This window comes from Arachis ipaensis, chromosome B3 (genome assembly GCF_059453495.1).
Source record: "Arachis ipaensis isolate K30076 ecotype BB chromosome B3, ASM5945349v1, whole genome shotgun sequence".
Classification (NCBI taxonomy): Eukaryota; Viridiplantae; Streptophyta; class Magnoliopsida; order Fabales; family Fabaceae; genus Arachis; species Arachis ipaensis.
Window position 1 is genome coordinate 69,629,712 of NC_142438.1, and position 16,670 is coordinate 69,646,381.

Here is a 16,670-nt window from a genome sequence, read left to right on the forward strand (position 1 = left end):
TCGAGCATTCCTCTTAGCCTCCTAGACTTTTTGATAAGCCTTAGAACCACTTTTCATTTTCTCTGCACGAGAACATGAAAGGATCAAGAGACAAGTCGAAATAAAAAAATAATTATTTACAAATGGCAATAAAAACTACCTAGCTTGGTACGAACATAACTCGGCGTTCCGAAGAGGAACTTCTTTGTATCAAGGTTTGGAGCCCGCCCCATGCCTTTGAGAAAAAGTCAACTATGGCCTCCTAAACCTCATCCAAATCTATTAGATTGTATTTTCCAACAGGAGCCGCCTCTACCCAATATAATTGAAGTAGGGTTCATTATTTTCATTTAGGAAAAAAGGGTGATGACCCTTAACAGCACGGACTTTAAAAAAGAAGTTCTTGAAATCATGAAATGAATAATCAAAAATGGAGAATACCTTCCGACCTTGAATAGCCCGGAAGAAAATCCATTATTGTTTATTTGAAAGGGAACTGAAGGGTTTTGTAAGATGAAATAAGAAGAGAAGATCTTCAAAGAAATCGAAAAATCGGAAAATCAAGTCACGACTAACAAGTTGATAGATTTTCAAAAACCCCCATGAGTTCAGACGAAGTTGGGAAGGAGCAACTTTACAATCAAACAGGACCTCAATTTCAAAGTCGAAAAAGGGAAGAACTACCCCTAGACAAGTGAAAAGACAATCATACATGAAGAGAAAATGGGCTCCGATATGTCAACTCGGCTAAAGCAAACTCGGTCCTCTGGGTTAGGAGCCACTATCTCATACTTCACCTCATCGTCCCTAAAACTACAAATCCTATGGTGTCTACGAAATTCATCTACGAAAACATTATCTACTACAGGAACTGCTCAAAGAACCGAAGAGTCTACCCATTTCAACAAATCCTCAAGGACCCTTGAAGACATTTTTGAGACAGTTGAACGAGACATATAGAAGAATATACCTACATTATGAAAAAAAAAATTGTCACTACCAATTGGAAACAAAGGAAACCCCCTTTTTTTACAGATCAAAGCAATCGACAAATACGGGGGGAGTATCTTTGAAAATGACATTATGTTGAAGAAAGTTACAACAAATCTCATTTAGAGGCATCTTGATACACAAAGAAGACCATGGCAGCATCACAACAACAAAAAGCAAACTAACAAAGAAAAGCAACGAATATAACGTTCATAATACTACTAGCAAGCAAAGATTCAACAAACAATGATCCCACACTCAAATAAAGGCTTTTAGGTAAGCACTAGAAGATAAAAACTAACCTCTGTTCTCCTCGAAGAAGCCAAAGGCAGATAGGGGCACAGCAGAATAGTGAACGATTCCCTTCAAAGAAAAAGTAAATGTTCTTTAGAATTCTCCAGAGAAGAAACGAAGCTCCAACACAGGAAAGGAAAAGAAAATGAAAAAAAAACTGGAAGAAGAGAGAAAAGCACGAAATGCACAGAGGAAGAAGAAACGAAAAAGAAGAGAGAAAAAGGAATACGTATTTATAAGATTCGAGGAGCAAAACCGTCAAGAGTCCTTCCCCTCATTTAAAGAACGTACACGGTTACCCATGTAACGGCACCCCACGCGTCACAAAGGAAAACCAACAGACGCAACAGTTGGCATTCAAAAATCACGTCGGGCTTCCGACTTGAGAACAGAAGCACTGAAAAACCCGACGTGATAACTCTACTTCTCGACACCGATTTGACTTCATTCATACTTGAATCCGACTTAAGCAAAGATCGGACTCAAGTAGGGGCACTGCTCATACTTGGCCCAAAACATAAGTTAGGCCCAAAAGACAACTACCACATAACCGACCTCTTGAGAGGTCGGATAGAACACTACAAGGTGATAACTCCCCTATGAAGGAGTTATAACTAACTCCTAATATCTCCCACCCACTTCCAGAAGAGAGATCTTAACAACCCCTTGATAAAGGGGCGGTTATCTACCATTAATATTGGAACTACTCCAACGGTGGTTATTGACTCATCACCTATAAATACACTGACACTCTCAGATATACTTAAATTCTAATACACTATAAACCTGCTAAGACCCTTGCTGACTTAGGCATCAAAGTATTTTGCAAGGACCACCCCATCTCTTTTCAACAACTCGGACGACGGCCGTACCACCCAGGCTAAGTCAGAAATCACCTCTCCAAAGAGCTTGGATTTCACGTTCAGGCCCAAATTCGACCCAGTTTCAGGTAACCCTTAGAACACATACTAACAACAATAGTGTAATAGAAATGGTGCTCCCCAACATAAAAAAGAACTTAGGAATTTAATGTTATGAACTTAGGAATTTAATGTTCGCCGATGGAACGACAAACTTTATGAATTTTATAAATTTCGCCGTGCCCCACCCAAACTATTTTTTTATTTTATTCGAGAAAAAATCCCTATTAGTGATAGTTAAAGCAAGCAATGGGCCTAGATATGTAATTATATGGAGTATGTAACATACTTCACTTTTCGATCATCACAAAATTATCATTACGAGATTGATTTAACATGGGAAAAACACGGAACTTACGTTGTTCAGCATGGTTGGTTCAACTACATTTTAAAGGTGTTGGAAAAATCATGAGCATTTGTAGCTCATCCAATCAATTAGAGTAACCGCTTTTGAACTTTATTAGTTAAATAATGGTCAACAACTGATACCACAACACAGCATTAACAACATCTGAATTCTGAAGAATCCCCATTGTCACTTCCACTGCAATGAATCTATTGTCTGTTGATGGATGTGTTTGTCACCAGCCGCCACGACATTAAAACCTGTGACATGCAGTTCACGAAAACCTCAAGTTGATAACAGGACTAGGAGTAGGAGGAAGCAACTGAAATAAACAAGGACATACTTGTTGCAGTTGAAAGTGGAGAAGCTTCCCAATGAAGCTTTTGTCCTTTCCAATCAGTTATGACACCTCCAGCTCCTTCAATAACAGGTATCAATGCAAGAAAATCGTATGGCTGAAACACAAAAGATCAGCAAAGATAGGTATGTAACAATCTAGTTTGAATGTGGAGGCAGAGTTGAGAAAATATAGTACCTTGAGACCGGACTCAACAACAAGATCCACAAAGCCAGAAGACAAAAGAGCATATGCATAGCAGTCACAACCATATAATGGAATCTTAACCTGCAGAATGCAAATTAAGAATATTCATCTTGGGAAAGAAAGGGAATCCAAGTAATAACGCAACAGACCTACCTTGTCCCTAACACGGAAGAATGCGTCCTCTGCATCTCCGCTGAAGAGATGCGGGCTTGTGGTATATAGGTATGCTTGAGAGAGGTTGGAGCAAGCGCGTGTGGACACATGTTTTCCATTGAGTGTAGTCGTCTCTCCGGTCATCCCGACCCATCTTTCTCTCAGGACAGGTTGATCAATGATGCCAAGGATCTAACCAAAAGGAAAGAAAACAAGATATGGTTGATGATAATGCCAATCACAATACATTGATTCATCAAATGTAAAGGAGTGAGTGATTAAAGAGTGGCGTGCATACTGGTGTACCGTTGTGCAGAAGAGCAATCAGAGTTCCAAACAGGGGTTTTCCTGAGGCAGAGGCAGAGTCAAAATGAATGGATGAAATATTTAACGAGTGAGAGGCAATGAATAATGATAGCAGTTACCAGTGATGAAGCTCTTTGTGCCATCAATAGGATCCAGGACCCAGACATAGTCAGCAGTGTCTTGTGTACACCTCCACCCCTTTTCCTCTCCATAACTGCAATTCTCAATATGCCACAAGTGAGTGAATGCAAAAGGCAACAAAGGGTAAAAGGTGGAGTTAAGACTCGACTCACATAGCATGAGAAGGGAAATTGTCTAATATGATGGAAACCATGGCCTCCTCGGCGGATTGATCTGCAATTGTTACTGGACCTGATGCAAGAACGACAATTCCAATTCACAAACAGAGAGAAAATGAAAAGCATTGGAAGGTTGGAGGGAGGCATACTGAGGTCGTCTTTCTGAATAATGTCAAATTTACTCCTGAAATACTGACGGATGACCACTCCGGCAGCATCGGCAACTTTGTTGGCCACGTCGGCAAAGAGGTTCAGGTGGGGAGGCGCGTTGGGAGTGGACGCCGCCATGGCTCTGGCTCTGGGTCTGTAAGATGCAAAATTAAAATTAGAGTGAGATTGTGGGATTGGGAATATAGTGCGGAAAACCTTGGTGCTTCATCACCAACTCTCACACTCAGCCTCACGGGTGTATTCTAACACAACCACCAAAGCATGCCACTAGCATGTAAAGACCATGTAAAGCGCTCAATATTTGCTTTTCAGGTTAAAGTGGGCCCCAACACAACAGCGTCTTCAACCACCCCTCTCAAATGCTAAATCTACTTTATATTATTCTTGAAAATTTTGCAATGTATCTACTCTATCTTAAAAATAAAAAATTCTTTTAATCCCAGTTGCTACTAGCTAACATCTTTAATTCTCAACAGACACACTTGAAGCTGATTTTAATTCTCAGCAAACAGAACTAACCGTATAGCCTGAAGCCCGCCACCGGTAAAGTGGCATAAGCTCAACGCCGACGGCGCTGCGAAGGATTGTCCATGACCAGCAGTTCTTAGGGATTCTGATGGAAGATGGGTTACTGGTTTTGCCAAAAAGGTTGGTATTTGCGACGCACTAACGGCAGACCTCATCAGTCTGGACTTGGCGTGGGAAAGGGGATTTCAAAATCTAGTGATTCTTCTGTTGTAATTCATATCATTAAGAACAGAAGGCTCCACCGTCTGGGAAGCTCCACCGCAGCCGGTTCTTGCATAGCTTGTACAGTTAAATAACGTGATTGCCGAAAGTCCGAAACCCCCTCCTTAAAAAAAAAAAAAAGGAAAAATCTAGGGAACAGCAATCTTTCAAAAAATTGGCCAGTATTTAACCATAGAAAGAAAATTGAATGATCTTACATTATTAAATTTAATTTCACACTATTAAAGATACTATTGATGGCCAATTAATAGTTACAAAATATAAAAGTTGGAATTCGATGGTTTCAGAACGTTTGGACCATAACAAAACATGTTATTTTAAGTTTTTTAATAACGACTAAATAATCATTTTCTAATTTTAATTACAAATTAATTTCGTATATTTTTTTTTAATTATAAAAAATATTTTTTTTTATAAATTATTATTTTATGAATCAACTATTATGTTTATTAACAATCAAAAACAAAAACAATAACGAATTAGATATTCCATTGATCGTAATAAAATTTTTGGGCATTCCAGGGTTGTGAAATCGTGTTTCATTGAAAAACAATCGATTGAATTATAACTCAATCGATTGGATTATAGTTTATCACAAAACAATCCATTGAAAATTGCAAGACAGCATAGTTTTCGCATAAATCAATCAATTGGTCATAGTATTTCAATCGATTGGACGATGAATAACATGTGGATTTTTTATAATTCAATCGATTGTTTATATCTTCCAATCGATTGAATGCTTCAAAACAATCTGAGATTCACAATTCAATCCATTGTTTTTGTTACTCAATCCATTGAATTTACCAAAACAATATGGAAGCAATGATTTATTCTTACACAAGGCATATCAATGACTTTGCTGCAATGCTCCGAGATGAAGAGGCTGCTGAAATTGCAAGTAAGATCAAAGTGGTTGATAGTGAATAGAAAAAGATTTAAATTCTAATCTTACCAAAATTACTGTGATTTTTTACGTAGAACATCCAAAGGTTGTGTTGGTGTTCTTGAACAAAGGAAGGAAGTTACACATTACACGTACGTGGGAGTTTATGTTAATGGAGAAGCAAAGTGGGGGTGATTAGCCCTGCTTCAGTGTTTAGCAAAGCTAGATTTGGTGAAGATACCATAATTGGGAATTTTGACACCTATAAATTTTACATCTTTCTGCCATAATTCTCTTTTATTTCCTTGTAGCACATCAATTTCAAAAGTGACTAGTAAAAGTATCGTATACTCTATTATCTGTCCTTGTTCCATGGCAATCTCGCTGTTTTTAAAAACAATAGAGACAAAAAAATGTGCAATCACAATCCATTCTGTGAAAAGTATGATCTTGTCTTGTTATGCAGCCGTGTAAATCACATTGTCGTGGACCCTTCAAATATTTGTGACATACAAATCATCCATTACCCATCATGTTTCTCCTTTCGAATTCAATAAACCGTATTAACTAGCAAGTACTATACTGTTACATATAATAGTGTTTTTCTCCAATAGTTTATGCGCTGTGATTTCTTTCATTATTGTACGTGCTTTTCATGAAAGTTTGATTAAAATTTACATGTAGGTGTATGGCCAGAATCTCCTAGTTTTAGAGATGAGGGCATAGGTCCCATTCCTTCAAGATGGAAGGGATCTTGTGACGGTGGTAGTCCTGACTTTCATTGCAACAAGTGAGATTTTAACTTCTTTCTTTCTCGCTTTTTATTGATACTGTTTAATGTTTATTCACTCTCTCATTTTATTCTCTCTATAAAGAACAGTACTAGAAATCTTAAAAAAATTATGCAAACACGTAAAACAGTAACAGAAATTTAATCATATCCTGATTACAGGAAGCTGATAGGAGCAAGGTACTTCAACAAAGGGTATGCTGCATATGCAGGGCCAAGTGTACTGAAGAACGGTACTCTTAACACGGTACGAGATTATGAAGGTCATGGATCACACACACTATCAACATTAGGTGGAAACTTTGTCCCCGGCGCTAACGTCTTCGGCTTTGGCAATGGAACCGCGGAAGGCGGCTCTCCTAAAGCTCGAGTGGCTTCTTACAAGGTTTGTTGGCCGCGAGTTGACGGCGGTGAGTGCTTTGATGCTGATATCATGGCGGCTTTCGACATGGCTATACATGATGGTGTGGACATTCTTTCCCTCTCTCTTGGAGGGGATCCCGTTGACTACTTTGAAGATGGTATCGCCATTGGTGCATACCATGCTTTCAGCAAGGGAATCACCGTAGTGTGCTCTGATGGCAACTCGGGACCAAAACGGGGATCTGTCTCCAACATTGCGTCTTGGATACTCACGGTAGCTTGCAAGCACCTTTCATATTATTTTGATGAATTCAATCGATTGAGTAACAAAAACAATTTATTGAATTGTGAACCTCAGGTTATTTTGAAGCATTCAATTGATTGGAAGATATAAATAATCGATTGAATTATAAAAAATTCACATGTTATTCATCGTTCAATCGATTGAAATACTATGAGCAATCGATTGATTTATGCGAAAACCATGCTGCCTTGCAATTTTCAATCGATTATTTTTTGATAAACTGTAATCCAATCGATTAAGTTATAATTCAATCGATTATTTTGATAATCCAATCAATTGGTTTTCAATGAAACACGATTTCACAGCCCCTGGACGAATGTCACGGATCAAATATAAACTTTTAATCTATTGGAATGGCCAAAAGCTTTATTATGATCAATGGAAGATCTAATTCGTTATTGTTTTTGTTTTTTATTGTTAATAAACATAATAGTTGATTCATAAAATAATAATTTATAAAAGAAAAAATAGTTTTTATAATTAAATAAAATATATGGGGTTAATTTGTAATTAAAATTAAAAAATGACTATTTAGCAATTATTAAAAAACTTAAAAAAACATATTTTGTTATGGGACCATTTAATGGTCCAAACGTTATGGGACCATCGAATCCTATGCAAGCACTCCTCTATAAAAAATTTTCAATTTATTTTACCCAAAAACACTCAACAATTTCTATGCCAAAAACATTGAACAATTTCTTTGAAAAAAAAAATAAATGGTTAAATTAGTCTTCTAAACATCATTCATTCTTTAAATTAGTCTTCGAAATATTTTTTTAATTAAATTTGTTAATAAAAAATTTTAAATTAGTCACTTTAGTCTTTTTGTCACTTTTGTTGCTAACGACTTCAAAATTTATTGATATAACACATTAAATGACACCACAATATACACTTAGTAGTTCTAATTGACGGCTAACATGATAAGTTTATGAAATCAGACCAAATTAATCTCAAATTGAGAAATTCTAATACCTCAATTTTTTTCAATTAAATTTTAATTTAATATAATTTGATAAATTTATTATGTTAATAGTTAATTAATATTCCTATATATTTGTTATAGTATTAATTAAGGTACCACATTAATAAATTTTAGCACTGTTAATAAAAAATAATAAAAAAAATTAATGCAATTAATTTAAAATTTTTAAAAAATTTATTTAATTTAAAAAATAAATAATCTTTCAGAAACGAATTTGGTCCTATATCCAAAATAAATAAAACATGTTCTCTGGCTTAAGTTTGATAGACAAAAAAAAAATATATTGCTCGAGAGTATCAGGGATTATGTAAATAATAATTAATTTTTAATGGTCACATATTTACTGAAGAAATAATCTATTTAGCTCTAGACAATCTCTTATTGTTAGTCAACAAAAAGTTAGATGGTTTAACAATATTTAGACTATTAAACAGTTTTAATAATAAAATATATTTTTAAATATTTTAATAATTATTAAATAACTACGGGAATATAAATTTTTGAAAATTACAGTCCACTTTATTTTGACAGTATAAAATATACATATATAGTACAAAAATTTATAAAATCAAATTATTTTTACAAAAAAAAGTCAACAAAAGTCTCTGATTAAGAAAACTAAGATATCTGTAGATAAAAAACAAATAATAAAATTTTTAGTTATTATTTTTGTATAAAAAAGTCTAATTTTTTATTAATAATTAGTTTTAACATTCGTTATCTAAAATTCAAAACAATTTAACTTGTATACTTTTACATTTAATCACGTGTTAACTGTTAAATCTATTGCACAAATAGAAATAATTAATTTTTATACTTTCTATTTAAAAATAATATTTTTTCTCTATATATATAAAAATATAATTAGATATTAGCATAAAAAAATTATACTGATAGTTATAAAATTAACTCAAAATTAATTTTTTTAAAATAATTGAATCTTGATTCTAACTTTTAATTATAATATTAGTATTCTCTCTAAATTACATGTAATAAATATTTAAAAAAAGAGAAATAAAAATATAAATTAGAAAGATAAGCGATGAAAATTTAAAACTAAATAAAAAACTAAAAAATTATGTATATAATAATAATAATATTTTTTATTTAAATTATATAATTTTGTTAAATTTTGTTTTCTGTGGAAGAGAAAGATAGAAAAAATAGAGAATGAGAGAAAAGACAGAAAAAGATAAAGATGAAGAATGAGAGTGAGAGTGAGAGTTTGTTAATTTTGGAAGAAAAAAAATTATTTTAAATGTAAAAAAATATCGGATGATATATTTGATTTATCAAATTACTAACTTAAAATATAAATTATATATAGAGTAAAAATAGTAGAGAGAAATAGAAAAATAGACAGAGGTAGATGAGAGAATTTAGAAAGGAAATTTATTAATTTTAAAAAAAGAATATTTTCTCTCAATTTTAATAAGAGAGTGTCATGTGACACATTTGATTATTAAATTAGATAATAATATATAATATATAATATAGGTATATTTTAATTTCAATTTTAATATTTTAATTTTAATTTTACTGCAATTAAAGAGTGACATGTTGTACATTTTTATTGTCAAATTAGTAATTAGTCATTGATATTGATAATCATATATAAAATAGATAGAGTGGTTGAAGAAATGAGAGAAATAGAGAAAGAAAGAGGGAGGAGGAGAAAACTTTTTAATTTTGGAGGGAAAGATTTTATTTCAATTGCAATAAAGGAATAATGACATGTGACACATTTTGGTTGTAAAATTAGTAAGGACTAAGGAGAATGGAAGAATTCTTTAATTTTGGAGGGAAAAATTTAATTTCAATTACAATGAGAGAGTGACATGTGGTATATTTTGGTTGTAAAATTAGTAAGGAGGAGAGGAGAATTCCTTAATTTTATTTAAAGGAAAAATTTTGATTCCAATTACAATAAAAAAGTGACATGTGATACATTTTGGTTATAAAATTAAAGATATATAATAAACAATAGAATATATAATAGATTTTTTTTGAAGTATTATTTATTAATTAATCCTTCAATTATTATTTTATCTAAAAATCTACCCTTTATTTTATTATTCATCATTTATATTTTATGGACATCATGAACAATTAAAAATAATAAAAACATAGAATTTTTATTGTTGATCTTAATTCTAATATAATCATATATTCAAGGTATGCACTGTCCATATATTTCCTTTTAATTACTAACGTAAAAATCTCTTAGTCACCTAATTTGAGAATCTAACTTATTATGAATAACAAGTTTAATAGCTCGTGCCATACACGTGATAAGATTGAAATTATAATTTTAAATTCTTTTGTTAAGATTAAAATTATAATTTTAAATTCTTTTATTAAGATTAATTTGAATTATAATAATTTGATTAATAAAAATATAACATATTATGTATTGTTTATTTTTTCTTAATCTAATATTAAATATATTAACTCTAAAATAGTTATTAATTAGTTTTAGTAATTTACTTTTTTTAATAAATCAAACATATATACTTAATGTGACCATAAATAACCTAGTAATACTTAGACTCACCAATAAATTTGTATATGTTGTTTTACTGTCAAGTAAGAACATATTAAAATCAGCTCAAAATAAATAATAAATTATTAGAGAATTCTAATGCACAAAATTCTCTAATAAACAATAAATAATTTAAACCCACTAAAAAATAACTCAACACTTTTCTTTAATACCTATAAAATATATACCTGAAATAATATTATATCAATGTTAGTATACAGTTTTACAATCATCGACCGTATAATACGTGACTCCTTCTTAAAAGTTATTCTACATACGTGTGCAGTCGAAAGATAAATTACTGGACTTTATTTTATTTTTCTAAATTACTATAATTATACATTATTCATTAAATGCTACTTGTAATATAATTGTAATATTGTAATATAATTATAATAAAGATATTTTTCTAAAATAAATTTAGAAGAGAGAATAGTGCTTTCATTTTGGAGGGAAAATGAATTCATGAGAAATTGACACTTCACTTTTATTAGTTGATAATGTATTAAATATTGATTTTATATAATTATAATAAAGATATTTTCCTAAATTAGTATAATCATGCATTATTCGTTAAATGTTAATTGTAATATAATTATAATAAAGATATTTTTCTAAAATAAATTTAGAAGAGAAAATAGTGATTTCATTTTAGAGGAAAAATGAATTTATGAGAAATTGACACCTCACTTTTATTAGTTGGAGGAAACATACAGTTTTAGTATATTTCTCGTTATTATATATTTTCTCTAATCATATATCCACTGTTTTCTTTCCTTCGTTTCAGCATTTTGAACCTGGGTTTAACTTATCGTAGTTCTCACTTCTCAGTCATTCTATTAGATGTAGTTGATAACTATTGAAATTCTTTGATTAACATAGGAGAAAAATATATTATTATATGATAGAATTAATATGAGTATATTTTGTTATTAAAAACATAAAGTTAATGTAAAATAAAATTACACATAAAAAAAGTAAAGAAAATAAAATTAAAATAGCAAAAATGAGAAAAAGATTATTTTTACAATTTTGTTTTGTCATTTTTATGTATAGAAGATTAGAAAATAATTATTTTTATTTATTCCTTAAATTTATATATCATAAAAATCAAATCAACATACATAATTTTAAAGTGTGTGATACTTAAATATCTAATCAAATCAATTAGTTGATATAATTAATGCATCATAATGAATTGTATTTAATGAGTTAAACAAAATAAATTAAGAAACACTCTCAGAAATATGCTACGTTGACTCTATCATTAAATGTAAAAAATCGACTTTTATATAATAGAATCGATAATATAATAGACGGTGAGAAAGAGAAAGATAAACATTTTAGATCCTAGGTTGTTTCATTTGGATGTTGTAATGTGGGTATCACATTATTTTATTTATTCTACCCTATAGACCTTTTTGCAACGTTATTTCAGTATCAATAGAATTTTACTACCTTTTAGAAATAAATTAAAATCCAAAATAAAACTGAAAAAAAATAAAGAATATAAAATTATTTATTGAACTTTTATTTTATTTTTTGTTATTATAACAGGTATTTTTATTTAATATATCAACACCGTACAAAATTAATCATAAAAAAAGTATAAAATATAAATAAATATATTGAATTAAGAGATAAAATTATGTTTGTTATCTCATTTTTACTTTTAGCAACACAATATAATATCATGTACTCAACATAATTTAAGATGCAAATCATAATTAATTATACTTTTTATTTTAAAATATTTAAAATTAATCTTAATATAAATAAAAGTAATTTAATATATTAAATAAATTAATAGAATAATATAAGTCAACTATTTTTTTTGATTAATTTTGTTGTTTTTTCTGACTAACATTAAAATTACGACTTTTTTTTTTAATTTGACCGTGAAATAAAATTAGAGTTGTTGGTCTACACTATTAAAAAAAAATAATATTATGCAATTACATTTGTACATATAACATGTTCCTAAATTTTTATATGCAAAAATTAAGATTCTGTATTTATTTATTTATGCCATAAATAAGTATTATTTACAATTATTCGTATTGATTTAAAAGTTTAAAAACTTTTGTACGTATTAATTTTATATTTAATATTAAAATATGAAAATTTAATATAATATTTTATTATTAATGTATGTAGTATTACATTATAAAATATAAAAATTAAAATGATTATTATATAGCTTAGATGGATTGAACTAAATATAAAATTATAAAATAGAATTGTATTATTAAATTTTAGTAATTTTATTTAGTTAATAATATAAAATATGATAGAAGTGACTATTTATAATTGAATAGTTTTGGTTGATTTATTGATTAGACTAAAAAATCGAAAAACACTCTAAATAAAAAGCCAAATTAACTTTAATATTAAATTCATTAATACAATTTTAATTTTATATAATAGTTAGATAATAAATTAATAAAAGTAAATGGAATGATGGCTTTAATTAGTAGTTGATAAAATACTCATTTAGAATAATTAAAAAAAGTAAAAGTATGATATTATTAAAATAATACATTTTTATGTTTAAAATACATTTAAATAAAATATTTGTAAAATATAAAATTTAGAATAACATATCTTCATGAATATTAATCATTAATCAATTATGAACTAATATAAAATTATAATACAATTTATTAACAAAAAATAATCAACAATTAATATTAATAAATATAAAAATCATCCAAACACTTTAATTAAAAGTATGAGTGGTTAATTATTATTTATTATTAATAATATTTTGTTTATAACTAAAACTAAAAATATAATTATTCAGATTTAGATTTTAAAAGAATAAATATATAAGTAACAAATAATCTATTTTATCATGCATATTATAAATTAATGAATTAAACTAACTGATATAATGAATTATAATTAATTAATTGGTATAAATTATAATAAATTATATGATATTCAAAAAGAAAATAAAATGAATAAGAAGAAAATAAAAAGAAATAAAAGAGATAAAAGACTACAATAAAATAAATTGAGTGTGAGAGTTTCTTTTTTATTTTTTTATTTTACAAACAGGTAAATAACTTAAGCTTAATTACAGAATTTTTTTTTTATTTATGCATACATGATAACACCATGGTCTATAAATATTTCATGGATAACATATCATATATTGCTCTAAATGATGAGCACGAAAGTTGAAGAGTGTGTGGTGGTTTGTGTCCACGACAGTTGCCTTCTTGCGACGACGCCTCATAGGAAGAAAAAGAATTGTTGTAAAAGCTACCCAATAATTACACATCATATATTAATTTTGTTAAAATTATATAATTTTTCATAATATGATTAGAATCGTTATCTTCTATCATAATCAGAGAAAACCCGGACAATGACTAAGAATATTATACCTGATATACACAAATTGAAATAGAAATATATGTCTTGAAATTTAGAAATATAAATCTATTATATCTTCCTAAACAAACCTAAACAACTCTACACCAATAGCCCGTGCCATGTCGTGTTTTTCAAGACTTATATTTAGGAACATATAGAATTTTAATAATAATACACGGGTAATTGAAATAGTTTATATACGAATTTTTCAAGTTATTATTATTATTATTATTGGATAATAAATAAGAATTAGAATTATATTAATATTTTTAAAATTAATATAATTAAAATGACTAAAAATATTTAAAATTAATGTGCGTTATTAATATCATAAAATTTGATCATTTTATAATTAGATTCAAATATTCTTATCATGATTACTACGACCGGTGCAATTATCATATCATTATCATATATTATTATTATTATTATTATTATTATTATTATTATTATTATTATTATTATTATTATTATTATTATTATTACTATTATTATTATTAAAATGATTAAAAGTATTTTCAATTGATAATTGATAAGTAGTTTAATAATGCATTAAATATTGATTTGATATAATTATAATAAAGATATTTTTTATAAAATAATTTAGAATAGAGAATAAGAAAGTTCATTTTGGAGGGAAAACGGAGTCACGAGAGATCGACACCTCACCTTCCTTAGTTGGGGGAAAATCCAGTTTTAGTATATTAAGTAGATGCTATTTTTTTTTAATTTGTAGTCAATGAAATATAAATTTATGCTAACTCCAACTATGCATTTTTGAAAGATGTTTGCTACGGTACGATGATAAATTCATACGTACTGACACGTTTAAAATATAGACAAATAACAATAAGATATGTGGAATTTATTTTCCATGTTAGCATTTTTTTTTTAAATATATAGTATATCACCACTTTTACTAAAACACCCTTTTAATTAAATAAAAATAAAAAAATTATTTATTTAATTTTATAAAAAGACTTAAACATCCTTCTTTTATTTGATTAGACAAAAATACCCTTTTAAATTAATCAAATTTTAGAATTCAATTAATCCTAATTTTATAGTTTCAAATAATTGAAACAACAAAACAAAAACACATTAAAAAAACAAAAAATCAAAATTGTTCTTCATCTGTGTTAAACATATTAAAAAAATAAAAAACCAAAATTGTTCTTCATCTGGGTTCAGAAACCTTCTCGTTCACGCCTCTGAAGGTTTCAGTCTTCTTCATCTTCTTCTCTCCTCTTCCTATCCTCTCTCTCTGCTACTCGATCTCTCTCATCTGTCTCACTGTGTGTCGCACGCAAGACACCATCGTTTTGCTGGGATGCCCTAGCCAATTACCCAACCCAGCAACCTTAGCTCCACACAATGGCTAAACACGAACCCATCCCTCCCATCACCCTCGAGCTCCTCCTTCCTCTCTCCGTCATCAATCTCACTCCCTCACCTCCGTCCATCTCCCGCCGCCGTCGCCGAAATGAGCTTCAAAGCCACCGTCGTTATTGTGCAGCTCTGTTCCACCATCGTGCAGCTATCGTTTCAGCTTTGAAAGCACCGTCGCACAGCTCAGTTCCATCGTCGCGGGGCTTGCCTTTTTTTTCCGTCGTGCATCTCTGTTCCATAGTCACCGGCGCTATCTCTATTCCACCTGTCATCCCTTCGGTCGTGCCCTTGTCCCCCTCTTGCTCAGGATCTGCTCTACTCTGTTTTAGGGCTTCTAGCTTCTAGGTATTTTTTTTATAACAATTATTGAATAATTGTTGTTAGTTAACTTGTGAACTTGTTATAGGTTAAATAATTGTTGAATAAGTGTTAATTAATCTGTGAATCTTACTGTTTTTACTGTGAATTACTCCATTATTAATGATTCTGATAATTCATCGAAGAAGGCTGTGTTTGATGAGGATGAGGAAGATAAATACAAGGAAAAAAATCCGGAAAATAGTTTGAAGAGAAAAGAGAGTGGCGGTGGAGGAAAGTCAACCTTGGAAGAATTAATAAGGGAAGAGGAGAAGAAAAAGGAGAAAATCAACAGGAAGAACTATTGGTTGCGTGAGGGAATCATTGTTAAGGTTATGAGCAAGGCCTTGGCAGAGAAGGGGTACTACAAGCAAAAGGGTGTGGTGGAATGATACCTTGGAAACTTCATGTCACCGGAAAACTCTTTCACAGTGGGTTAGCTCATAAAGTATGCTCTTCATTCATATAGTACTACCTTTAACATTTCGCTCGGCTATGGCATTTTCTACTACTATTATTTTTATTTTGGTTTTTTTATTTGATGAGTATGATATATAATATTAATAAGTCAATAATGAAGTTCTAATTCTTGATTTTGTGAGAGATGTGGTATGTGTGTGTAAGTAAACATAATTATTCCAATTTTACTCCTTCTCTACTAAACTGTATTCTTGATGACAAAACAAGAGAGAAGAAAAAAGCTTGTCTTGGTTCTGTGACTATCAAAGTAGATTATAACCAATTCTGTAGTTGCTTTTGTCTTTAGGCCTTACCCCTGCTACGTGGAAACTTGACCAAGTATTGACCAATCAATACATTTTTTTATAATTTTAATGTTTTCTATGACTTCGACTCTTAAGCTTTATAATATTGTAAGTACTGAGTTGTTAACTTGTCTATTATTTCATATTTGGTTTC

The 16,670-nt window shown here is 29.6% G+C and overlaps 1 protein-coding gene and 1 pseudogene across 1 annotated transcript; one reads left to right on the forward strand and one right to left on the reverse strand.

Annotated features, from left to right (window-relative positions):
• Positions 1 to 2,513: 2,513 nt before the first annotated feature.
• LOC148571021 (bifunctional phosphatase IMPL2, chloroplastic-like) lies at positions 2,514 to 4,889 on the reverse strand. The gene is made up of 9 exons (XM_088509977.1): positions 4,522 to 4,889; positions 3,981 to 4,135; positions 3,826 to 3,904; positions 3,652 to 3,746; positions 3,525 to 3,574; positions 3,227 to 3,418; positions 3,065 to 3,154; positions 2,873 to 2,984; positions 2,514 to 2,789 (listed from the first exon to the last, which is right to left on the reverse strand). Exons 1-9 carry the CDS (start codon positions 4,683 to 4,685, stop codon positions 2,719 to 2,721), a joined length of 1,008 nt encoding a protein of 335 aa, XP_088366103.1. The 5' UTR covers positions 4,686 to 4,889; the 3' UTR covers positions 2,514 to 2,718.
• A 679-nt stretch (positions 4,890 to 5,568) lies between these two features.
• On the forward strand, positions 5,569 to 7,185 carry LOC148571022 (subtilisin-like protease SBT5.4 pseudogene; annotated as a pseudogene).
• Positions 7,186 to 16,670: the final 9,485 nt, after the last annotated feature.

Coding starts and splice junctions, on each gene's coding strand:
- LOC148571021 (XM_088509977.1), bottom strand. CDS start 4,685: ATGAGGTCTGCCGTTAGTGCGTCGCAAATACCAACCTTTTTGGCAAAA. Junction 3,155..3,226: donor TCTTCCGTGTTAGGGACAAG/GTAGGTCTGTTG, acceptor TGCATTCTGCAG/GTTAAGATTCCATTATATGG. Junction 2,790..2,872: donor TCCACTTTCAACTGCAACAA/GTATGTCCTTGT, acceptor TGCATGTCACAG/GTTTTAATGTCGTGGCGGCT.